A 26,245-nucleotide genomic window follows, 5' to 3' on the forward strand; every position below is an offset into this window, starting at 1 on the left:
TGCTATAAGCAGAAGCTTCCAAAAGGGCTTGCAGGTTGCCATTTCTGCTCTTGCATCTGTACCTTTGTTACCAACCAGGGTCCTTGGACTCATTTAATCAGTAGAAATTGATGAGGCCAGATGAGAATTTCAGGCAAGGCTCTATTGGGACTCGTGTTGCAGCATAAGGGAGCGAAAGCAAGTAATAAGTTGCCCTTGCTCACAAGGGGGGCTGGCCCCTTAAATAGGGTGAGGGTAGGGGCAGACTGGTGGGCTGGGCCGGAGGGGTGGCTTAGGTGATCTGCTCATCCTCTCGGTGGCACTGTGCGCAGGGGGCAGGTGCAAGTACCCTGCTTTTGCTCCCGGCACTTCAGAAGGGGCAGTTGGGTTTTGGTCTTTCTGTATCACATTGTTCATAGTTTGCCCCAGCTGCTCATGCACACAGTTTTTTTTAGTCCCTTATAGTTTCTTGTATTCTGTTGCTCCAGGAGAGTTTGTCCAGGTACAAGCACTGCAGCACAGGGTCCCAGGTCCCAGCCCATCTCAGATCCCTGGCATGGTGAGTAAATGGCCAAGCCAAGACTTGAAGTCTGGCAGGCTGGCCCCAGAGCCTGCACTCATAGCCAGCATGCAATGTCACCTCCCCAAGAGATTAGGGGAAATTAAGCTCTTTGGACAGATTCTTTCCCTGGGCCTAAACTAATCTTCAAATCCAACATGGCTCAAACCCAAAAGAAAAACACATCTAGGAAAGTAGGAGTGAAAACAGGGAAGGTCGGGGACTTCCCTGGTGGTCCAGTGGTTAACACTCCCTGCTTCCAATGCAGGGGACGTGGGTTTGATCCCTGGTCAGGGAACTAGATCCTGCATGCTGCACAGTATGGCCCCCGTCCCTCCAAAAAAAGAAAGAAAAAGAAAACAGGGAAGCGATTCTTTCCAGTTGTACTCATTTCTGCTGGTGTATCCTGATCAGTTGTGATGTGTTACAAGTAACTGGTTCCTTAAAATATTAATATTTGTAACTAACTGACTTATAAAGCAAATTAAACAAAGTCCAGGTTCTGCCCATAATTCAGTTCCTCTTGTTCCCTTGTGTTCCCACATGCCTCCTCAAGAGAGAAAGAGGTCTTTAAAAATTTTCCCACTCTTAAAAAATTTTTTTGTTTTTAATTACAAAGAAGGTACTGGTACATTTTCTCTTCTTTCTTAATTCACTTGTCCATCCATTCATTCATTTATATTCGGTACATGCTTATTGTGTGCTTACTACATATGCTAGGTCGTAAGGACACAACCATGGACAAGACACAATTTGCCTGGCCTCTTGGAGCTTTCATTCTAGTACAAAGAAAACAACAATTTTTACTGAGGGTAGGCAATACTTGATGCCATAAAAAAAACTAAAGGAGGATGTGGAATACAGATTGGGTGGAGGTGACCAGGGAAGACCATTATGACCACTACTGTGAATTAACTGTATATGCTTCTAGTTTATATTTATTAAAAATATGTGTATCTGGGCTTCCCTGGTGGTACAGTGGATCCACCTGCCAATGCAGGGGACATGGGTATGAGCCCTGGTCCAGGAAGATCCCACATACCATGGAGCAACTAAGCCCGAGCGCCATGGCTGCTGAGCCTGGGCTCTGGAGCCTGCGAGCCACACCACCTGAGCCCACGTGCCACAACTACTGAGCCTGCACTCTAGAGCCCGCGAGCCATGACTACTGAAGTCCACGTGCCTGAAGTGCATGCTCCGCAACGAGAAGCCACCGCAATGAGAAGCCCGCGCACCACAACCAAGAGTAGCCCCCGCTCGCCGCAACTAGAGAAAGTCCGCGCGCAGCAACAAAGATCCAAATCAGCCAGAAATAAATAACTAAATTAATTAATTAAAAAAGTGTGTATTTGGAACAATATGTAATAAATATATACTAAATATAATCACAGTGCATAGGAGACCTGCTTCTGGGAGGATGGAGTAGACATACTTCTCCCTAGTCCTCCCAAGTACAACTGAAAACCCTGGACACTGTATATAAAACAAACCTAAGAAGACTCTGAAAGGTGGAGAGGAGGAGGCAGACTGGCCAGGACACTTGGGACCTGAGGAGTGACATGCCATGAGTTCCCGAGGCTTTCTCTGCCTCATATACAGCAGACTTGGACCTGAAGAAACTGGCTACCTGGAAACCGGAAGCAAAGAACCAGGAAAGGGGCAGCCTAGCAAGACACAAAGCTTTTAGACAACCACGGCTCCACTCCAGCCACACACCAAAAGAAACCTCCAGCAAAAAACAATGTGACCCCCCCTCCCAACCCTGTCAGCAAAGGCCCAGTGGGGAGCCTAGACCTCTAACAACTGCCAAGCTATAAGGAAGGACCCAAAACTCATGCAGGGTGATGTCAGAGAAGGCTGAGCAGGAAGCAGGGACTTTCATCCCTGGTGGGTAGCAATGAGACCTCCCAATCCCACCCATCCCCATGATGTCAGTGGAGACCATATGGGAAGCCTGGACTTCCACCCCCACCAGCAGCAACTAGGTCCCCTCCCCTTTCCTGCTGGGGTAGAGAGAGAGGAGGCCCAGGGGAGAGTGGACTTTCACTACCACCCAAAGGTAAAGAGGTCTCCCTCCCTACCACCCCTCCCATGGTTCAGTGGAGGTCTAGTGGGCAACTGTTAACTCTACATCCCCACCCAGCAGTGATGAGGAGACCCTCCCCACCTTGGGTGTCAATGAAGGCCTAGTAGAGAATCTGGATTTCTATCCCATCCTTTATCGGACAAAGACTTTAAAGCAGCCAGAATACATATTCTTCAATGAGCATTACAAACATGCTTGAAATAAATGAGAAAACAAGGTCTCACCAAAGAAACACAGTATCTCTGCAAAGAAATGGAAGATATAAAGACCCAAGTGGGAATTTTAGAACTGAAAAATACAATGACTGAAATTAAAAACTCAATGGACAGTTTCAACAGCAGAATGGAGGGGACAGAGAAAAGAGTCAGTGAACTTGAAAACAGAACAAGAGAAATTACTCAATCTGAACAACAGAGAGAAATTAGACTGGAGAAAAAAAAATGAACAGAGCCTCAGGGACTTGTGGGACTATAACAAAGGATCTAACATGTCATTGGAGTCCCAGAAGGAGAGCAGGGAGAAGAGAAAGAGGGTAGAGCTAAAAAAATACTCAAAGAAATAATGACTGGGGACTTCCCTGGTGGTCCAGTGGTTAAGAATCCGTCCTCCAATGCAGGTGACGTGGGTTCAATCCCTGGTCGGGGAACTAAGATCCCACATGCTGCGGAGCAACTAAGTCCGCATGCCACAACTACTGAGCCTATGTGCCACAACTACGGAGCCCACACACCACAACTAAAGAGAAGCCTGCACATCACAACTAGAGAGAAGCCAGCATGCCGTGACGAAGAGCCCACATACTGCAACTAAGACCCGACACAGCCATAAATAAATACTTTTAAAAAACCAAAAAAAAAAAAAAAAGGAAAGAAATAATGGCTGAAAAGTTCCCAAATTTGGCAAAAGACATAAACCTGTAGACTCAAGAAGCTGGGCAAACCCTAAGATAAACCTAAAGAAATCCACACCAAGACACTACATAGTCAAACTTCTAAAAACTAAAGACATCACTTTATCATGCAAAACTATTTTTTTTTGCATGTGTCAGTTTTCACTAAGTTATGCTACAGTAACAAACGATCCCCAAATCTCAGTGGCTTATAATAATAATAATTTCTCACTCTGTTACATGTCTGGTCAATGTGACACTATCCCAGGGTCCAAGCTAAGGGAGAACCCATTAACTCAGTCTCATGGCAGTGATAAAGCAGCAATAGCTGAAATATGCAAGGGCTCTTAAAACTGCTGCTTAGATGTGGCAAAGTCATGTCCACTCAAAACTCATTGACTAAAGTCACACAGCCAATCTCAGTGTTGGTGGAAAAATGTATTTCCACCCACTACAACAGTAGGTACTTCAAAGTCAGATAACGAAGTATGTGGATGCATAACCCAAATATAGGGAGGGAGAGAATTGGAAACAACAATCCAATCTACCACAATCTGCTCACTGGGTCATAAGGGTTCATTTCCTTTCTGGTTGCCCGTAAATTACATTAATTAATGCTCCCAAAGACTTCCCAAAAGTCTCACCCAATCATAGCATCAGACATAATGTCCAGGATCTCATGAGCCACACTGGATCCTGAGTTAACTTTTCTTGGAAACCTGGAATGAAAAAGACAAATGGTATGTCCTACTCACTCCCAACACACAGTAGTGGAAAGAGAAATGACAGACATGGAAACACACTACACATTCCCCATTTAAAAGGGGAGGGCAGCCCAATCTGGGTGTGAGGTAAGCAAGAAGCAGCCTTCCTGCAGCAGGGGAATAAGCAATTGGAAAATTATAAGAGATGTACCCATAGCTGCATTTTAACTGCATTTAATCGTCAGAGTAAAATTTTAAACGGCCATATTGTTTACTAAGTGTCATATGTTCACACATGTTTGGCATTTGGACACTTCTGAAGAACGTAACAAACAACAAAGCCTGACTAAAGAGGATCCCAAAGGAAGGCACCAGGAAATTGTTATTATTACAATGGCCGGAGGATGGAAAGAATGTCGCGGCCTTGCCTGCACCCTCACCCGCCCCCGCACTGCCGCCACGGAGAGTATGCTTCAGGCATAGCTATTTCAATGCAGCTTTAACACTTTAACCAAATATGGGTGAAGCCCAGCTTTGAAACGTAGTGTTCTAAGAGTGTACTGACTCTGAATGCTCACCCGTGCGTCACATCTTTGGAATGTTTGGGGAAAGGGTGCCAGACAAACCTGGCACACAGTCTTCTGAAGTGTGTCCGTGTTTGGCAAGCAAAGGCTGTTGAGAAAAAGACAGGTTGGTCCTGGATTGTTCTTTCCAGTGTGCTTACAATATGAATAGCAAGACCGTCATGGAGTACTGAATGAAAGTGACTAATTACACACAACCTAAATGTTCAACAGTAGAGAACATGGCGTTAAATGATGGAATATTGAGGGTAAAATATTAGGCAATTAAAAATGTTTTCAAAAGGGGCTTCCCTGGTGGCGCAGTGGTTGAGAGTCCGCCTGCTGATGCAGGGGACACGGGTTCGTGCCCCGGTCCGGGAAGATCCCACATGCCACGGAGCGGCTGGGCCCATAAGCCATGGCTGCTGAGCCTGCGCTCCGCAATGGGAGAGGCCACAACAGTGAGAGGCCCACGTACTGCAAAAAAAAAAAAAAAAAAAGTTTTCACAGAAATTTTAATGGGCCTTAATATAAACAGAATTATAAATGTAGTCATGTGTACACACACACACACACACACACACACACACACACACACACACACACACACACGGCCTATCCTTCTGTACATCCATTCACACATTAGAAAAATACTCAATAATTAAATGCATAAAAAAAAATATTGGGCTTCCCTGGTGGCACAGTGGTTGAGAGTCTGCCTGCCGATGTAGGGGACATGGGTTTGTGCCTCGGTCCGGGAAGATCCCACATGCCGCGGAGCGGCTGGGCCCGTGAGCCGTGGCCGCTGAGCCTGCGCGTCCGGAGCCTGTGCTCCGCAACGGGAGAGGCCACAACAGTGAGAGGCCCGCGTACCGCAAAAAAAAAAAAAAAAAAAATCCAAATGCTTAGCTATTCAGCTCTCTTGACAAATAGTTCCTCATTATATTCACCCAGATACAACATAAATTCTTAACTATTTTGAAATAGATTTCAATTTAGGAAAAAACACAATAAGCACATTTTATATAGTAAATAAACTTTATTTATCTGTTCTTCTGAGATGACATTGCCAACAGTCACAGATTTGCATACGATACAGTTATGTATTGACTATTTACAATTTACAGTAGTATTTTTTCCTCTGAAAAATATAAGTACAAAAGCTAAGTAAACAATGAGGTACTGCCATTTGGATTTATCATATGTCATAGCTTAAAGAACTAGTCTTTAGCAAATATTCAACAAATCAATCTGGATAAAATAGTCAATTAAATGCTCTAATATATCAGGAAAAAGTCCACTAAGTTCCACCTCAAAATGTATTGCACAAGTCTTTTAAAAAAATCACCCTAAAAATAAATAGGAAAGGCAAGCAGTTCTTTAAAAAGAGGGACAAAAAGAATGGAAGAAAGGAACATTAAATGAGCCCATAAATCAGGTTAAGTTATTCAAAGTATCTTTTAAACAACACAAAACTCTTCCCAACAGAAAAACTGAAGAATCCCCCCCAAAAAAACTATCACCGTTTCTCCACTGATATAATCTATTTTAAAGGCAGTCTGCAATCTTTCTGTGGCCAATGTCAGATTTTTCTTGGTCTTCTGGCTACATGAGGGGCCCTGAATAACAGCTTCGTTCTCTAAGAACAGCAAACGTGCACAGTTTTCCAGGCCTGCCCAGCATCTCTCTCCCCACTTCTTCAAGATGAAGGCCGGAGCCATGACTGGAAAAGAAAAAGGGTTAGGATAAAGAAAGAAAGAAAATGACATATGTATACTACTATGTATAAAATAGATACCTAACAAGAACGTACTGTATACCACAGGGAGCTCTACTCAATGCTCTGTAGTGACCTAAATGGGAAGGAAATCTGAAAAAGAGGGGATATATGTATCTGTGTAACTGATTCACTTTGCTGTATACCTGAAACTAACACAACATTGTAAAGCAACTATACTCCAATAAAAATTTAAAAAGAAAGGAAGGAAGGAGGGAGGGAGGGAGGGAGAAAGGGAGGGAGAAAGAAAAACCTTTTAAAGCTAACTTTCATGAGATTTATTTTTTCAAGTTAAAGTAAAATTATATCAAGATTATATTCTATGGTCTGAGGACTGAAGCAGAAATATTCTAAGTATTAAATCCTAAAGGAATCTTCTAAAAATTACTGTTCTTGGAATGACCTTTTAGTCAGCAGTCCTGGAAAGCAGTATTTTTAAGTGAAATCTGGAACTGCAACCTTTCAGCACATATTGAAGGCTACCAGGTCATGACTGCAGAAAGCCAGGAGTAAACGTGCTGACATGGCAGAATCTCACAAGAACGCAGACTGGATTTAAGAGGACAAAAGGTTCTTCCTTTTTCCCTAATGTAATGATTTTTCTACATATTGCAGTTCTCCCAGGATGCCAGGCATGGTGGCGGAGGATAACAGCATTTTGGTGTGAAAAAGCTATGTATGCCTTGTGAAATTAACAAACTTAATTTTAAAACCGTAATCTGCTATGAAACATGATGCTAAACCTTCCTAAAAAGGTTTCTCTAATTAAGATGCTAAAAGCCAGTGGTCAAATCAAGTATGAGGCTAAAAATGCATAAAAATAAAATACCAAAAAAGATTAAGTAATAGAGACAAACTTTTCAAATATATTTTAGTTCTAGAGAGAGTATCAAGGTCTTCTAAACTTGTAAATGAACAATATAATCCACCACTCGTGATCTATCTCCAAGAGTTTACTATTTATAAAACTTGTTCAACATTCATGTTAGTCCTAGAAACGTAGAGAAGATAAGAAAAAGATCTCCTATGACATTTAAAACCCTTTGTCAGTTATTACTTTCAAACGTTAGCTTGCACTGTTGCAGGAAAAGAAGTTCATGCATGATTCAATAATGCTGCACAATGTCAATGTCATGAGAGACCCAAAAAAGGCTGGGAGAACTTTTCTAGTTCAAAAGAAACCTGAAGAACATGACGACAAAATGCGATGTGCAATCTTTCAATGGATCCTGGAATTTTAAAAATTATGAGACATTATTTGGAAAAATGTGGATATTTACTATATATTAGATAAGAGCATTGTGTTAATATTAAATTTCCTGAGAGTCGTAACTGTATTGTATGTAGGAAAAGGCCCTTGTTCTTAAAGATACTTGGTAAAGTATTTAGTTTATGTTTGCAAGTAACTGTCAAATGCTTGCAAGCACCATGTTTGCAAGCAACTGTCAAACGTCACAGAGGGAAAAATATATATGGAGAGAAAGCAAGAGTGAGAGCAAGTGAGAAAATTTGGCAAAATGTTGATAACTGGTAAATGTAGGTGGAGGGTATATGGATGTTCATTGTACTATTTTTACAAATCTTGTTTGAAATTTTTCAAACTAAAAGCTGAGGAGACAATCAATCAACGGAAATGCTACAGAGTATACCTCTCAAGTGATAAATGATACTATTTAAATGCAATAACAAGCATGATACAGTATTTATAATATTATAAACAAAGGTAAATGTTAAGACTTATTGAATTAGATTTGGGATTTACAAGACTAATGACAGTTTTAGAAAATCACTAAGGCAACTGACATTAAAAATAAAAATGAGATTCAAATGTAGGCAGAAAGGATATTTAAAGCAAAAACGTTAAAAAATGCTATATATTAACATTTTAAAACTTGATACTGTTAGTTGAACACTAGCTTAATAATCAGAGAACCTTTAATTTAATTATAATTAAGTTCTATAGATTGTGATACAGCTTATTTGTCACTTGTGAAAATTCTTCAAAGTTTGAGGTAAAGACGTACCCTAAATTTTTAGGGGTGCTAAATCACACTAACAGCATGGATAATATGTGGAGGTGATGGGAGGGGTGTTTAAATGTGAGGACAGCCAACTGTGTCCAAACTTTTTAGATGCCTCCCCCTCATTGTAATAATATGTTAATTAAAAACAGCCACATTCAATTAGAGCAGGCTGCCTAAGGGTCTCCTCCTCAGGACAAATGTGCTACTTCGTTATACTGCATGATCCCAGGAAGTAATAAAACTGCCATTTATTTTAAAATCAATTTTACTAGTGCTCATTATTTCAGATTAGCCTTGACTCTAAGAAGGCTTTACAATATTTTACATTCTGGATTCGCGAAATACAGCACCTTTATCTAGAAAATGATTTTTCATTTTTCTCTCATAATCTTTATTAACTTCAAAGTCCATTCTTGAGAAATAAAAAACAAAAAGGAATATAAAATACATAAAGATTTTTTTGGATTCTTTAGCAAAATTTCAAAGACCAATTCTGAAACTTTCAACTACTGTTGAAAGAACTAAAATTTCCTAGAATTATGTAACATTTACTGGTGGTGATTATTAATCTATATATTATTAATCTATAAAGCAAAATTAACAGAAAATCCCTATATTAACCCATAGCATAATCATATTTTCATTAAACAAAAGAGCAAAAGAACTCCAGCATAATGGTTAGTATCATGCAATACATTTAATTTTTGCAGAAAAGACAAAAGACATATTATTCTTCACTCACCACATGCTAACTAAGCACAGACTGACGGTTTACTCAGAAGATACCACTGCGAGGTGAAGTATACTACAAAGCCAGGAAGAAAAAAAGCTTATTGGATTAGTTTTAAGACAACATAACACAGAGATTATATGTGTATATGAACTTCAAAGGATTAAACAGAATGTACTTAAATTTTTCTCACATCTTCCCAAATCAAGGGAGGATAGGCTTAGGAATCTGTAATAGCTCCCTTCCATCCTAAGTAAATATAACACTATGTAGTGGAGATTTTACTTGGAACTTTAATTTAAAAGTTTAAACAACACAATTAAAGATGTACTTTACACCTTAAGTACATATTTATATGCTAGACATAATTAAGTCATGATTATTTGATTTATAAAAGGACTTCTTTCATAATTCCATTAAAGCACACATTACAATTTGATTTACATAATTTCAATTTACCACCAAAAATCTGGGGGGAAATGTTGATGAATGTGAATACAGTGTGTCTATATGTTGAATCATCATTCCTAAAATATGTCAATTTTATCAATGAATAACTCTTGTATATCAACAGTATATACAACAGTATATACAACAGGAATGGTTTCAGGAATGATAACCCAAACCAAAGTTTCTATTCAAGGGGACCCAATCTCTGCAAACACACTTTTACTATAGCAACCTCCTTAAATAAATTCTATGTCCTATTTAACATGGTCATAAACCAAGATTATTAATTAGCTTCCTGATTTGCTTTAAAACAGCATCAGCAAAAACAGCTGTTTATAAAATCTGAGTCTATTCTTAGTGTAACCAACCTCAGAAGCATCATTTTATTTATCTTTTATATTTAATGTACAGTTAGTAAGGAACAGCAAGATCAAAAGACAAAGTAGAAAATATCTGCAACACACAACACAATAAGGCTAACATCCTATTGGAAAACTGGCAAAAGCATGTGAAATATATGTATGCTCCCTGTGTCTATGCTTGTTAAGTACTGAAAAACTGAAATAATCTAAGTGTCCATGGATAGGAAATTGATGAACTCAGCTGTGTCATCCATATAATCAACCAATCAAAGAATACGGTAAATCAGTTTGTAATGAGGTGGAATTATATAAAAATAAGTGAAAAAAGCAAGCCGTTGCATACTCTCATTTTTATAAAATAAAATACTTAAATGATAAAGGAATAATTACAAATACATAATTATAAAGCTGGGGGATGTTCACCACACCATTAGCAAACATGACCTTGGCAAGCTGGAGACAGCTGGGAGGCTGAAAATCATGAAGATCTCCCCTTCTATGTAATGTTTCTGAACTGTTTGCAATGTTTTTTTGCAATGATCACATATCATGTAATTCTAACAATATCAAGAGGTAAAACCACTTTTAAGATAACAAATATATGTTTTACACGTGCAGTGTTTTTCACTATGCATCATTTTTATGTGCATTTGTTTCTTGAATCCACCTTGCATGCATCTACTGAGACCACGCAAACGGAAAGGTAAACCTCAACTAGAATGGAGAACTTTTATACCTAACGATGCTGAAAAGTTCTGACGATTTTATTAATCTGGAAGAGATTTTTAAAATTTCAGCCAAAAGGAGAGAAGTCAGAAACATTAACTTAAGTACAAGACTGGTCTAGGGTAAGGACTGGTCAAGAACTTGACACAACACAAAGGATCAGCATGAAAGCAAAGCAATAACAAAGTCAACAGAAGATCAATCTTTAAAAATGACTAGAGTGGATGAGAAATGAAAACATGCCTAATCTTTCTCATCAGAATAGAACAATTTTCTTTTAATGGAGTCATCAAGAAAATAGCCATCCAGTTTAAACGTGTCATTAAGTTTGCTAACACTCTAAAGAGAAAAGTATATTCCTAGAAACACATTTTAAAAGAGATTTCTATATAACAAAAGAACCTCTCAATTCCAAGAGATGATTTAGCACCTGATTAAAATAAACTTTCTTACTGTAATTATCCTAAATAAATAACACTCTCTTTAAAAAAAAAAAGTTTGATGGTGTACTTCCAGGGCAGTCTTATTCAATTAGACAAGCTAAAGACTTCCGTATTGCGACTTCCCTGGTGGCGCGGTGGTTAAGAATCTGCCTGCCAATGCAGGAAACACGGGTTCGAGCCCTGTTCCAGGAAGATCCCACATGCCCCGGAGCAACTAAGCTCGTGCGCCACGACTACTGAGCCTGCGTTCTAGAGCCCGAGTGCCACAACTGCTGAGCCCACATGCCGCAACTACTGAAGCCTGTGTGCCTAGAGCTCGTGCTCCACAACAAAAGAAGCCACCGCAATGAGAAGCCCACGCACCGCAACGAAGAGTAGCCCCCTCCCCGCTCGCCAAAACCAGAGAAAGCCCGCGTGCAGCAACAAAGACCCCATATAGCCAAAAATAAATAAAATTAATTAATTAAAAAAAAAGACTTCCGTATTCACTCTTGCTCCCACCCTGAAACTCAAACATCCAGTCTACTCTTGCCATTTACACTACCTAAACCATCACAAACCAGGCACAATAAGCTAAAAACTGAGAGGAGGGAAGAGGCTGCTCTAGGGAACACAAAGGTATGTGCATTTGGTATGTGCACTTTCTGTAACTTCTGCCTGCTGCATGTAAGACAATTTTTTCCCACTTGAATGAAATCTAAAACTTTAAAATTTACAACTAACTTAATACTTTAGAGGAAAAAAAACCTTAGAGATAGAATAATCCAACATACTTGTTTTAGCAATAAGGGCCAGAAAGATGCAAAAGGTTTGCTCAAAGTTACACAGGGGCTGAGCTGTTGAGGGCTAGCTCTCACCAAGCAAAGCTGCATGTGGTGGCACTCAGAGGTGCTGAAACTGGAGATGGGACATGTTTTGAGCTGGTTTCATTCCTATAAAGTGACCTGACTGTTGTAGTGAGGTCTTTCATGGTTTATCTTACACACATTATTGGTTTACCTTTCCAAGTCTCACCTTCTAGGAAAGACTCGTTCTACTCATCACTACATGTGGCTCAGGAACCACCACCACCAGCCCCACAGAGATCACAAAACCCCAGTGCGGGCACTATACGTACTTTGGTTCTCCAACAATCCTAACAAGATAACGTTAGTTTTGTGAAGAAACAGAGGCTCTGAGACTTGTGTGTGCACTTTCTTTAACTTCTACCTGCTGCATAGAAGATAATTTTTTCCCAGTTGCAAGAAATCTAAAACTTTAAAATTTATAACTAATTTAATACTTTAGAGGAAAAGGAACCTTAGAGATAGAATAATCCAACATACTTTTGTGAAGAAACAGAGGCTCTGAGACTTGTCAAATGAAGGACTAGTATTCCTTCTCTACACATTGTGACTCTCAAATAAACCAGACTTTACTTATGCTCTATAATTTACTCTTACTTGACAGATAATGGTTTCTCATCTATGAAATACATTCTTCAAATTAGGTTAAACTCTGAAACCACTTGTTAAATAATAACTGTTGTATTCTGTAGTGGGGTTTTTCAAATAAACAGTATAAAAGTCACTAAGGAGAGGGGAGATACGGTAAAGAGGGGACATACTGAAAAATACCTTACCAGCAGTCATGGACAGTTTTCGATCAATGCCACAAAGCAAACATATAATCATTAGGGTCATAAAGCAAAGTTTTTAGAAAGTATCCCTCCTCTCATACCTGTTAAATAACGTAAATGCTGACGTGGCTGCACACTCTCAGCAAAAAGTGCAATCCACACTCTCTCAAGCATCCCAAATACTAACGGACAGGGGAGGGAGCTCTGCAATATGACGGGGTTTGTTTGGTTTACTTATACCAGCTTTGTAGCCCCCAAACCTACAATAACAAAATAGTCAATACTGTTGATTTTTAATAGAGGGGAAACTGTAGCTGCGGTTACAACAAATTACAGAAATGGTCCATCTGGAACATATATTTAAAACTAATGTGACTAAATAGCTTTTAAACAATTATTTAATAAAACCCTAAAAAGCTCTGCTTTCTACACATATAGGTATCTTTCTATTGGATACTTCCACAGAAAAAGAGAAGTCACTATTCTTAGCAGTGTTTTGCTCTAATCAGCTACAGTTCATTGGGGTATGAAACAAGTTATAATTTCTTTAGGAGGCTTGTTCAAAGACAATGATTCTTACCACTTATTTTATGAATGACAGCAATCTTAAGGCAAATGTGACTTATGTTTCAACTTTCTCAATCAACAGTAATCTTAATTTTCCATCAAATAAGGAAACAATCATGAGTCACTCTATCTTGTACCAAAAATCTCTTTATGCTGACAAAAGGTGACTCAAATTGATAAGTCATCTTTGGGATCTCCCTCACTTAATGCTCACCATAACTTAGTTCATCTTTCCTAAGCATCTATTTTTATTATTTGAATTACATTACTTAAGCATATCTTTTATTCATGTATGAATGAAGATGCTACCCCTTCCCCCTAAAATTAAAGTTTCCACAAGGGCAACAATCGTATCGTCCATGTCTTCAATTTTCCTACATTTGCCATAACAAGTAAGATGTTACAGAAAAAAAACAAACAAACTTTTTGGCCAACCCAACAGAAGAGAAGTAGGTGACTGTCAACTGAACTCATTCATTAAGCAAAAGATAATGATGGATGAGACTCTGCTTAAAATAGTAGTAGAAAGAAAAAAAAAGTAGTGGAAAGAGTGGGACTTTCTTTCTGGGCAGGTCAGCCTCTGGGATAAGGAAGGATTATTTCAGGAAGTCAGTCACCACTTCATCCCTATCTAGAATGAATACCATTTTATTCACAAAAGAATAGTGTAAAGCTTTTCAAAGATTTCTTTTTAATTAAACTTAAGAGGGCTTCCCTGGTGGCGCAGTGGTTGAAAGTCCGCCTGCCGATGCAGGGGACACGGGTTTGTACCCGGGTCCGGAAAGATCCTGCATGCCGCGGAGCGGCTGGGCCCGTGAGCCATGGCCGCTGAGCCTGCGTGTCTGGAGCCTGTGCTCCGCAACGGGAGAGGCCACAACAGTGAGAGGCCCGCGTACCGCAAAAAAAAAAAAAAAAAAAAAAAAAAAACCTTAAGAAAGAAACTTTTCCATCCACCTTAAAAGGTTTTTAGATGGTTCACTATTTACATGTAATCAATTCGATTAGTTTCCTTCAAGACAAACCAATCTAAGGCTGTATGTGTGTGTGTGGGGTGAGGGGGAATGTTTCCTACCACATTTGCCAAAGCAGTGACTTAGGATGAGTCTATACTATATTCTAAATCCTGACAAAATGTAGCCCAACAGTAAGATGAGAGGTTGGCTATATCCCAACATCAAGATAAAAAAGAGGCTACAGGAGAATGAATAAAGATAATAAAAGCTTTCTCTTTACATCCATCATTTTAAAATATTTTCTTAAACTGGACTATAATGAAAGAATTGTGTCAACGGGCTCAAACTGCATTGGAGATTTTTATTTTCACAAAGACACAGTTGTTTACTCAGTGAAGAGGAAAACCACTCTGAGTGGACTATAGATTATAGAATTGGATGTTTTGCTATAATTTAAAACAACATTCTCTCTACTGATGAAGGGCATACATTATAGTTACATACTTCTTTATCAAAAATATCTATAACCAAAAATAACTACAGAGGTATGACAATATTTTTCAGACCACTAGATACCATGGAGAAATGCTTCACCAAAAGAAACAAAGGCTAACCAAAATAACTGCAACTGTCCCAGAAAATATACAATAGGTAAATAATACAGTATACAATGGAGTATTGGGACAAAAGTCAGGGATGCTGGGATGACTTTAGAGGAAGCCAGAAAGAGGTCAGAACATGCAATGGGTCAAAGGAGAGGAACTTCATAGATGGTTGATAAGTGCTGGGGTTATTTAGCCTGGAAGGTAAAAGCCCTCCATCCAGGCCATCTGTGGGTTCTTGGTTGAGTTCCATGGGTTAGAACCAGAACAGATTGGTGACCACAACAGAAAGGGAGACTTGGGATCAAGATAAGCCAGAATTTTTGTAAGAAACACACAGTCTGTAGAGATAAGATAGGATTTTTTTTTTTTTTTTTTTTTTTCAGTACGCGGGCCTCTCACCGCTGTGGCCTCTCCCATTGCGGAGCACAGGCTCCGGACGCACAGGCTCAGCGGCCACGGCTCACGGGCCCAGCCGCTCTGCGGCATGTGGGATCCTCCCAGACCAGGGCACGAACCCATGTCCCCTGCATCGACAGGTGGACTTTCAACCACTGCGCCACCAGGGAAGCCCAAGATAGGATTCTTAAGAGTAATTACTTATTGACTTAGTCTTTCTTACTGGAGATACTCAGACATGGGCTAACCCATCACTAAGGAGTAGATCTTTGTTTGATTTAAATAGGAGAGTGAAAAAAACAGCAGTACTGGGATCATGAAATAGGTAAAGAAATTGGGGGAAAGATGTGGAAGAGCTACAGGCTATTAGCAAGACAAGAAAAGGAAGCAGAAAGAGACAGCTAAGGGCCAGACAGGAAAACAGCACAAATTTCATACTATGCTTAGAATGGATCTTCTTACTGTATTATTGGTTCAGCACAAAAAGAAGTTAGGCAAAGGGAATTTTGCATAATTTATGAAGTGTGTGTTTGTTTCATTTCAGTCACAGCTGACTTGACACAAAAGTTTCTAAGAATTCAGTTATCTACATTTCCCTTGCAGGGTATATGTCAAAAGCTCAAAAAATGCTTAAACTCTTATATCAGAATTATTGTATTTAGAAATCAAGTGAAATAGAATAAGGAATTGTAATCTACAAAACACCTAACACCATGATATCATTCGGTTTAAAAAATTATTACTGGATATACCAGAACAAATGCCTTTTCCATCCTTCCCATAAAGAGCCCAAGTTCCAGAAATCTCATATAGCACATACTGGTGTCAACCTCATATATACTATTAAATAAGACTGTTCTTTCCTTGAGAGCATCCATTCAGATCTGCCCTCAGTTTAATTTTCTTAATGTAGTTTCACTCTCATTTTTCAGGCTATAGTACAATAAAGATGAAAACTTTTAAATTTCTCTTACCAACTCAAAGTCTCTGTAAATGAGACAGAATGTAAACGGATGAGATAAAGTTGTCTTCTATCTGTAGCCTATTCTTTAAGCTTACCATGAGCCGAGCATCTTCTCTTTCCAAAATTTTCTGAGTCTGATCATCAGGGAACTTCAGTACAGTGGTTATAACCTTTGCCATGGTCTACAAAAAAGACAAGAGACGATCACTAGACAGTGGAGCAGATGGGTCTCACCCCATTCTGACATGTTCTGCTGGTGGAATTCTTTAGTGCTCTCAATGGAAGCCACGACCAAAGAAGTATGATGTGAAGGTACTGGTCAAGGAAATAACAGCCAATGCTAGAATATCAATTTGAAAGGATCCCTCACAAGGTCTGGGTTGATATTATTTTAAGAAGATGTATTTACAATAGCATGAAGCTATATACAGTTCTAATGCTCTTGGCCCTCTGTCTTATTAAAATGAAACGTTATTACTCATTCATTTTATAAGGCTTTTTATTTGTAGAAATCTACCTAGTAAGTGATGTATTGCCAAAACATATGCTCTAAACAATCAGATTTAGAGACTCCCAAGTTCAGCTTGAACTAAATCACATCATATATCTCATAAACACGGGCTACTGCATGAACATGAACATGCTTATAGGTATTTTTTAATACATGCAGCACATCAGCCTAATAGAAATACAAATTACATTTTAAATAAACACAAGATGTTTTGTTTGGTAGAAAACAGGATGAATCAGAACATTACACATGGTGGCTTGCAAACAAGATCATAAACTGTGCAGATCTCAATAAATATACCGTAAGTCAGACTGTCACCCATAAGCTCGTGGAAAATTCTCCTCAAAGGTTGAAATTCCCTATTTTGTATCAAGATGAGATGGTTTGAGGGAGACAGAGAGGAAAGAAGATACCACTTATGAAATAAGTAGGATAACAAGTTCAGTGCTTACATACAAATTCAGGTACTAGTGCTCTCCTGAGGATTAGCAGTAGTACTACTTACTGTAGTGCTACAGAGGATGGAAGTCTCACCAGAAAGCTGACTCTAACATTCTTTGTTCATAGTTACAAGACTGTGTGTGTGTATGGCAGGGCGGGGAAGAGTGTGTGACTACAGAAGGTCACTGAGCAAAAGATGACATAATAGAGTTAACTAAAATTTTAGGAACACACATCATTAGAAAAAAAGTATAATTATTTCCAGGAAGGAAAAGAGCTAACATTAAAAAAAATTCTTATTATGTGCTAAGCCTAGGCAAGGCACTTTACATATTTCTAATATTTATTTCAACTAGCAGATCAACTAATACTATTCCTCAACCACAAACCCCACAAAGAGCAAGATTTTAGTTTCAGCCCTCCTTCCTTCCTCATCCTTTAAATTGTATTCCCTAGATAGAACAGAATCTTCTGTGCTAAACTGAAGTCTAGAAACCAAGCGTATATGTGGCATGAAATGGGAAGAGAAATATGAAGTAGCAACTATTTCAATATTCTTTTTATTAGCACTCTGGAAATTTTAAATGGTTTCTGGTATACTATCTATGAAGACTGTTTTTAGGAAGTACCAAAAATCTAAAATTCAGGGATTCACAATTACAGGGAACATTTCTTTAATTTCAATAGCTTAACAAGTTCAGAAACCCAAAATCCCATTTATATTCACTATGAAACTGCATGGTGCACATCAAGGCACAAACATGTCTGTCAAAACAAAAACAAAAAAAAACAAAACAAAAAATAAATCCAAATGTGGCTAGTTGCCTCTTCACATTTCTAGACAATGTTAAATGGGAAACCCACCTCTAAATTTATCACTGATGCAGCATTTGCAGTTGATTACCTAGTAAAGACTTAAAAGCTCTTCCCTGGCTTCTCAGAAAACACTTTAATGGAAAGCCCAGGCTCTCTGCTGAACCTTGGGAAAGAAATCAGACTGTCTACTCTACGTACAATATCCTTAGGTCCTGGGAAGTAAGGAAAAGTTCAAATGAGCCACCTGGTTTAGAAGTGGCCTCTCCTGCCATGTTTTCTTTAGGGAGAGTCAGTAAAGGGTAGAATGAGAAACACTTTCTATTGAAAAGGAGAACAGGCTGAATTTAAGCATCAAAAATAGCATGGAGGCTCAAAACCCAAGAAAAAGAAAGTGCAAGGACAGAAGAAAGAAGGGGAGTTTACTTAACTTCGTACTATAAGAATGTGTATCACATATGTGGTCTTAAAAAAAAATCATCTGCCTCATCAAATAGGGAACACTGTGTGCAAAAGCAGATGAAGAAAGACAGGTGGGATGACATACAGATCCTACTGGACAAGAAACAACGGCAGATGGTGATCAAATCACAAAGGCCACAATATACTCTGGCTTGTTCTAAAACCACAACCTGGTCTCCATTTCAAATTCTTTGTGAATGTATGGAAATTAGGCAAATCAACAAATGTCTAAAAATAGCTCTGATTCTGTCAACCCCTGCTCAAAAAATTTCAGGGCTGCCCCCCAACAACCTACAGGTAAAACTCTGAGAACACTCCAGGCCCTCCACACCCTGCAGCCCTAAGCAGTCACTTCCACCTCATAGAGCTGGTATTTTAGTTGGAGTGGACTACTTGTCATTCCAAAGCCCACACTCAATTTCCTGTCTTGGACTTTCTGTCTGGGCTTTCCTCCTGTCTGAGCTCATCTATCAAAATCTCTGCCCCCTTGTAAAGGCCTGTATATACATCTCCTTCTCCATGATGTCTTTGACCTTCCCACAAGTAAACATGAGGACACTGTGCTACGGTCTGCATCATACGGTGCTTAGTAAATAGCTCCACTTTCTCACTATATGGTAAACACCTTAAAGTTAGGGATGGTGTAAATTTTCATCTCCTTATCCATCATGGTGATAAACAAAGGACCACATACAGTAAGTGCTCAATAAATATGAAGTAAATTAAACTGAATATCTACTGCCAATTTTCAATATTGACTTATAAAATGTGATGGCAGAATAAAAGACTACTCAGTCTTGGTAACCAGAAAAGCACACTGAATGCTGAAGATAAAGAGAGCCGCCTCAACACAGATTCCCAGCCATGTGTTAGCTGGGGCTGCCCATGCCTCAAGAGCGTCCCTTCTAGCTGTCTCCCAAGTCACAGCCTAGGAGGAAATGCAGAGCCCTGAGACCTGGCTGAACTGGTACCACCCCAGAATGTATCTCATGCTGGGCTGGGCCTTTCTCCAGGACTCAAACTCTGTAGGGATCTCACCCCACACAGGCTCACAACATCCAGAAGATACAGGCTGAGGCAGTCACACTCTCTTCATTTTGCAAATCGAGAAAAGACTAAATAATTTATTTAGCAACAACTCTGGGATGATAGCTTTAGATTCAACGAATAAACCAGAGTAGCTGAAGTTCCTGAAAGGCTATTGTTCATAAAGAAATGCTTTTCCCCCTTCCCTGCAATAACAAGGTAACTTTAAACTATCTACCCCACCTCAAATACAGGCTGCTATCCAATCAGGACATAGTAAGAGAAAGTTACATTTCATTGGCTTTGTTTTTTAAAGATAAGGAGAAAATGAGTTTTAGCTAGCCTCTGAATTAAAAAAAAAAAAAGTCCTTAAGAATAAAAGGTACTGAATTACTGTGAATTAATATATCCCGCCTATGATTCATGTTCAGGATCACACTAGATATTACTTTAATTTGAACTATCTGATACAGTGAAATTAGACTTCTATAGTGTCAAGGATTCAAACGACTTCTAGCCCTATAGCTCCTGGTGTTTAGCTGAATCTACGATTCATAACAACCTCTTTTTTTTAAAAAATAAATTTATTTTATTTATTTATTTGGCTGTGTTGGGTCTACGTTGCTGCGTGCGGGCTTCTCTCTAGTTGCGGCAAGTGGGGGCTACTCTTTGTTGTGGTGCGCGGGCTTCTCACTGTGGTGGCTTCTCTTGCTGCGGAGCATGGGCTCTAGGCGCGTGGGCTTCGGTAGTTGGGGCACATGGGCTCAGCAGTTGTGGCTCGTGGGCTCTAGAGCACAGGCTCAGTAGTTGTGGCGCACGGGCTTAGTTGCTCCGCAGCACGTGGGATCTTCCCGGACCAGGGCTCGAACCCATGTCCCTTGCATTGGCAGGTGGATTCTTAACCACTGCGCCACCAGGGAAGTCCCCATAACATTCTTAAGAGATTTTATGTCCTAATTTTTAGGTCTTAAATATATTTACCAAATCAATTCCTGAACTGGTTTAGCACTCAGTAACCCCCACAGACCCATAAATTAAAACACTGATAATTTCTTAGAAAACTCATTATCCCATTCTCAGCCAACATATAAGGACAATGTAAAAGTTCATGAAGGTAAAAAGTTGAAACAATATCAGAAACAGAAATTGCTTCAAATGAAAAACTTTGAGAAAAGGCTCATGAATTTCCCTAAATGCAATCAATTCAATTAAAGATATATTTACAAAATGTCTGATATAAGGCTCTTTTAAAAACACTGCTGGGGATACAAATAACAGTAAGACAAGACTCTATACTCAAGGACCTTATAATAAATTTAACATTCTAGAAAACAAATTAACCAAGCATTATTACTTACACAGTGTGGTTATTTTTAAACGGTTAATATTCCATATGTGCAAGAGTAACTTTCTTACAGTGACTAAAGTAAAATATTTCTAAATATCCCTACATAGTCATTCTTAATTAGGACCATTTCCAATACTAGCCACGCTATCCTCACGTCTCCATGAAATAGTCTCCATCTATTCTCCTACCTTTAAGATTTGAAGTCAAAAGAACAGTCACATGCTTCACAAAGTATTAAGTTAATGAAATTTTTGTTTTTATTTTTTAGCATCATCCACCAGTATTTTCTAAATTAATATTTTATAAATGTAACAAATATAAGCAAGATCTGCCAATTCACTTTTGCAAACAAAGAGCAATAACACAATTACCTATTGCTCACTATCAGCATGTATGGTCTGCTAATAGTAAACATACAACATCAATATGTGTATTAAAAATGGGACATATTTCCTTTTAAATTAAACCACATGCCAAATCACCAGACATGATTTATACCTTAGTCTCACGACCCATCATATACTCAAAAAGCACTTTTCGCAAATACTCAAACTCAGTAGCTTCTCCAAAGAGCGAGACATCAGTATGGTACAAACTGCGACCTGTCAAATAAAAAAAAAAAAACAGATCAAACTGTAAAGACAAAACCAGATAAGCGGGCTTCCCTGGTGGCGCAGTGGTTGAGAGTCCACCTGCCGATGCAGGGGACGCGGGTTCGTGCCCCGGTCCGGGAGGATCCCACGTGTGGCAGAGCGGCTGGGCCCGTGAGCCATGGCCGCTGAGCCTGCACGTCCGGGGCCTGTGCTCTGCCATGGGAGAGGCCGCAGCAGTGAGAGGCCCGCGTACCGCAAAAAAAACCCAGATAAGCTACTTATTACTTAGAAAAAGACAAACTAAAAGACAATCAAAGGAACAAAGAGAGAGGCATCACTCTTGTATTAATTGTGTTATATTGTAAGTATTGTACTGCATTACATTACATATACACTAAGCATTCCAGTTGGTATTTTTCCCTTGGAAGAGAAAACAAAAATTATTATAGCAATTTTATTTCTCACATTCCCCCCATCCTCAAACTTCTTCTTCATCTTTCTGGCATGGCAATTTAAAAAGACTAGACCTATGGGCTTCCCTGGTGGTACAGTGGTTGAGAGTCCACCTGCCGATGCAGGGGACACGGGTTCGTCCCCTGGTCCAGGAAGATCCCACATGCCGCAGAGCAGCTGGGCCCGTGAGCCATGGCCGCTGAGCCTGCGCTCCTCAACGGGAGAGGCCACAACAGTGAGAGGCCCGCGTACCACCAAAAAAAAAAAAAAAAAAAGACTAGACCTAGGGAATACAAAGATTCCGCAGAACTGCTATTTCTTTCCTAAATATTATGTGGTTGGCTTCAGATATCCTACAATGACTAAAATGATCATTTTTATTTTGTTTAAGAGTTTAGTAACTCAGAATAGTATTCTAGATTTTCTAGTATTCCAAACCTGAAAGCACTGAAGTTTAAATCAAGTTTTCTAAACAGTTCTGAAACACAAGGTAGATAAAATAACTTGAAAATGCATGAAATAATAATGCCAATATAGTGGTTTTCAGATACTTTGATTCAACATCTTAAAAAGACTGTCATATAATTTACAGTTCATCTATTAATCAAGCTCCATTTCAATCTAAAACTAAAGAATAAATACAGTTCAGGTATATGAAGTCACACTGTGACAAACTTTAATTTGAATAAATTCAAAATTATGCATTATGTGAAGTCTATACTTGCATCCACTTCCACAAGTATGGCATACTAGGTAATCTGAAAAGCCTTCTGCACCAAGAAACATCTAAAAGCATAGCAAAGAGATTAGTGTGCCAATTCAAACAGACTGCTTGGATTGTTGACAGGATTAGATGAGTTGATAGACAAAATGTGTTTTATAACAGTGCCTGATACTTAGTATTATATATGTGTCAGTTATTTTAAAAACTGCACATATGTGTTCATTTTACAATTTAAAACTGAGAAAAAAGGAAAATTAAGTATGAAATTCTTAAGTTGAAACTAAAAAAAAAAAAAAAAATCAATACTATTCCCTATGCATGGCTGGGCACTGATTTAGCAGTTCTATGCTAAGAATCACATATGTTGACTTAGCTATGGCAAACAGTCTTTGTAGCAGGAATTTTCTCTGCAATGAGCCATAGGAAACTCCCAAGTTGGTTTTCTCTTCTTTTTGACGTGTGTTTTGGAAAGAATCTAAAGAAAGTCCTTGTTTAATTAAAAACTGTATAATGTCTTATGTTATTTCACAACCAGTAAGAGCTTTCAAAAACACAAAAGAATGTGAAATGGTTTAGATTCGTGCCCCAGTGCCTTCCATGAAAAAGCAGAAAGGTTTACAAAACATTTAGCAAAATAAAACTATTCTTAATGCAGTGAGGCAGTGAAACTGAGAATGGGAAATTGTTAGATTATTCAGAGATTATTTGAAGTCATGACTATTTCAAGGGAACAACTACATAAAGACTCAAGCTCATCTTTAGAATCCTTTGTAAGTGGCATACATAACTTAAGTCAACAGAGTAATACTTCCAAATCATCCTTCCCCACCTTGAAATAAATATTTTTATGAATTATTTTCTCCTTAAATCCTGGTTTAAAAATAGCAATTACAGCATTATTGTAACAGTAGAAAACAGAAGCATCTAAAATATGTAACTCTGAGTTTGTATGGGTATATATAGTGGATTACATAAACGTCTGGATACACACAGAAGAGTCTGGAAAAATATATGTAAATTGTAAACTAGGTTCAGCTGGAGAGTGGAGAATGAAGTGGAAACTTGCAGTTTCACTTAAAATGGCAGCATTTTTTTTTTTACAACAAATATGCATTAATTTTTAGATTACTACCATTCTTTCCATAAAACTAGTTGTTACTGGTGAATTACAAAGGTAAAATACATTCCTTGTAAAGAATGAGATTAGCAAAGACAAAAATGAAAATCATCCAGAAGTCCACCAATACAAGATAACCATAGATAACATGATGAGAGATCATTCCTACCTTTGTAAGGTGTCCCCACAGTTGCTGCATAAACATTCTTTTCATATTCCTTCAAACGATCTTCTAAATTGTGAATCTAAAAATAACAAATATTCCAATCATATCATAAGATTCATATGGAAATCATATGTAAAAAAAAAACTGCTGTAGCCACTAGATTTTCTTAATGCTGAATATAGGATATAGGCCAAAAAAAATTAATACATATGGTTTCTTAGATATGACACCAAAAGCAGAGACAACGAAAGAAAAAACATATAAAATGTTTGTGCCTCAAAGGACATTATCAAGAAAGTGAAAAGACAACCCACAGAATGGGAGAAAATATTTGCAAATCATATATCTAATGAGGGACTTATATCCAGAATATATAAAGTACATTTACAATTCAACAACAACAAAAAACAAATGACCCAACTTAAAAATGAGCAAAGGATATTGCTCCAAAGAAGATATACAAATAGTAAGATGCTGAACATCATTAGTCACTAGGGAAGTACAAATTACAACCATAATGAGATATCACTTCATAGCAACTAGGATAGTTATAATCAAAACACTTGCTGGGGAAGATGTGGAGAATTTGAAATTCTTATACTTTGTGGTCAGAATGTAAAATGGTGTCCACAATGTAAAACCGTTTGATGGGTCTTCAAAGAGCTAAACATATAATTACCATATGATCTAGCAATCCCACTCCTGAGTACATAACCCAAAGAACGAAACAGGTATTCAAACAAAAACTTGTAAACAATGTTCCTAGCAGCACTATTCACAATAGGCAGAAGGTAGAAACAACTCAAACATACATCAACTGATGAATGAGTTAACAAAATGTGGTATACCTATACAATGAAATATTACTCTGCCATAAAAAGGAGAGGTACTGATATATGCTGCAACATGGATGAACCTTAAAAACGTCATGCTGGGGCTTCCCTGGTGGCGCAGTGGTTGAGAGTCCACCTGCCGATGCAGGGGACACGGGTTCGTGCCCTGGTCTGGGAAGATCCCACATGCCGCAGAGTGGCTAGGCCCGTGAGCCATGGCCGCTGAGCCTGTGCGTCTGGAGCCTGTGCTCCGCAACGGAAGAGGCCACAACAGTGAGAGGCCCGCGTACCGCAAAAAAATAAATAAAAAATAAAAAGCTCATGTATTAATATGATTCTAGTTATATAAAATACTCAGAATAGGTAAATCCACAGACACAAAAAGCAGATTTGTGGTTGTGAAAGGCTGGGGGGAGGAGGTAATAGGGAGTGACAGCTTAATGGATATGGGGCTTCCTTTTGGGGGTGATGGAATGTTCTGGAACTAGATAATATGAATGCAAATGTTCTTGTTTAAATATATGTGATCACAAATTTATAAAGATATGCTCTAGCACCTTCAGGTTTGAGAATAAAATTTCCTGTGTAAGACAAGATTGCAAAGTCAATTAATAAATGAGTATTAAATCCGTTCCTTTTTAAAAACTAGCTAAATGAGTTCCAAGAACATACTAATAGAAATCAAGGAAGTCATCTCAAAATAAAAGGCACCAATTAGACCTGTACCTGTTCTCTGAACTCTTGCTCTTTCAACTTTGAATCACTGATTAGAGTAGTCTTCTGTGCTAGTTGTGTCTGAAAGAATAAGAAGTCAGATCTGAGATGCATATGGGTTTCATCATTGCCTGGACACATTTCTATACTGCTTGGTAAATTTCTCCTGAGAACAAGTCTCTTTATGTTTTAACCTAAAGTACAGAATGCTCCTGAAAATGGACTACCTTCACTCAAATTCAATGAAAAACTAGTCTTACCTGTAGCTCCATAATTGTTACCTAAAAATGGAAAAGAAAAAAAAATATTAGTGCATATAATAAAATCTACAAGAAATAATAAAATGGAGCAATATGAAATTACAAGGAAACAAAAATTTAGTGTTACAGTCTTAAGAGAGTGGTTAGATTTGAGATGAGACAACTTTAAATATTTGCTTTTAAACCTGGTCTATGTTGCTATACAAACTATTAAAATGTAAATATACATAAAGATAGGTAAACACACAAAAAAAATGACTGGAAAGTCACCCACCAAACTCCTAACAATGATTACCACTTGGGAAAAGGAGGTACCCACCAGGAAGGGTTTATCTATATACTTCTGTATTATCTGACTTTTTTTTTTAACAAGCATGTATTCATCTATT

The 26,245-nt window shown here is 38.5% G+C and overlaps 1 protein-coding gene across 7 annotated transcripts in view; it reads right to left on the bottom strand.

Annotated features, from left to right (window-relative positions):
- Window positions 1-5,799: 5,799 nt before the first annotated feature.
- GOLGA4 (golgin A4) overlaps window positions 5,800-26,245 on the bottom strand; it is a 105,139-nt gene continuing 84,693 nt past the window's right edge. For 4 of the 7 annotated variants that reach the window (XR_007479676.1, XR_007479675.1, XR_007479674.1 and 1 more), the window contains 7 exons: window positions 25,857-25,877; window positions 25,609-25,677; window positions 24,053-24,128; window positions 21,495-21,598; window positions 16,406-16,577; window positions 9,324-9,386; window positions 5,800-6,503 (listed from right to left, as the gene is read on the bottom strand). Coding sequence is in view for 3 of the 7 variants with exons in the window: in XM_049715838.1 (XP_049571795.1) it covers window positions 9,357-9,386; window positions 16,491-16,577; window positions 21,495-21,598; window positions 24,053-24,128; window positions 25,609-25,677; window positions 25,857-25,877 (387 nt within the window). In the remaining 4 variants the exon portion in view is untranslated. The remainder of the gene's footprint in view (window positions 6,504-9,323; window positions 9,387-16,405; window positions 16,578-21,494; window positions 21,599-24,052; window positions 24,129-25,608; window positions 25,678-25,856; window positions 25,878-26,245) is intronic. The other 3 variants (XM_049715838.1, XM_049715836.1, XM_049715837.1) reach the window with 2 other exon arrangements.

This window comes from Orcinus orca, chromosome 10 (assembly GCF_937001465.1).
Source record: "Orcinus orca chromosome 10, mOrcOrc1.1, whole genome shotgun sequence".
In the NCBI taxonomy this organism is placed as follows: Eukaryota; Metazoa; Chordata; class Mammalia; order Artiodactyla; family Delphinidae; genus Orcinus; species Orcinus orca.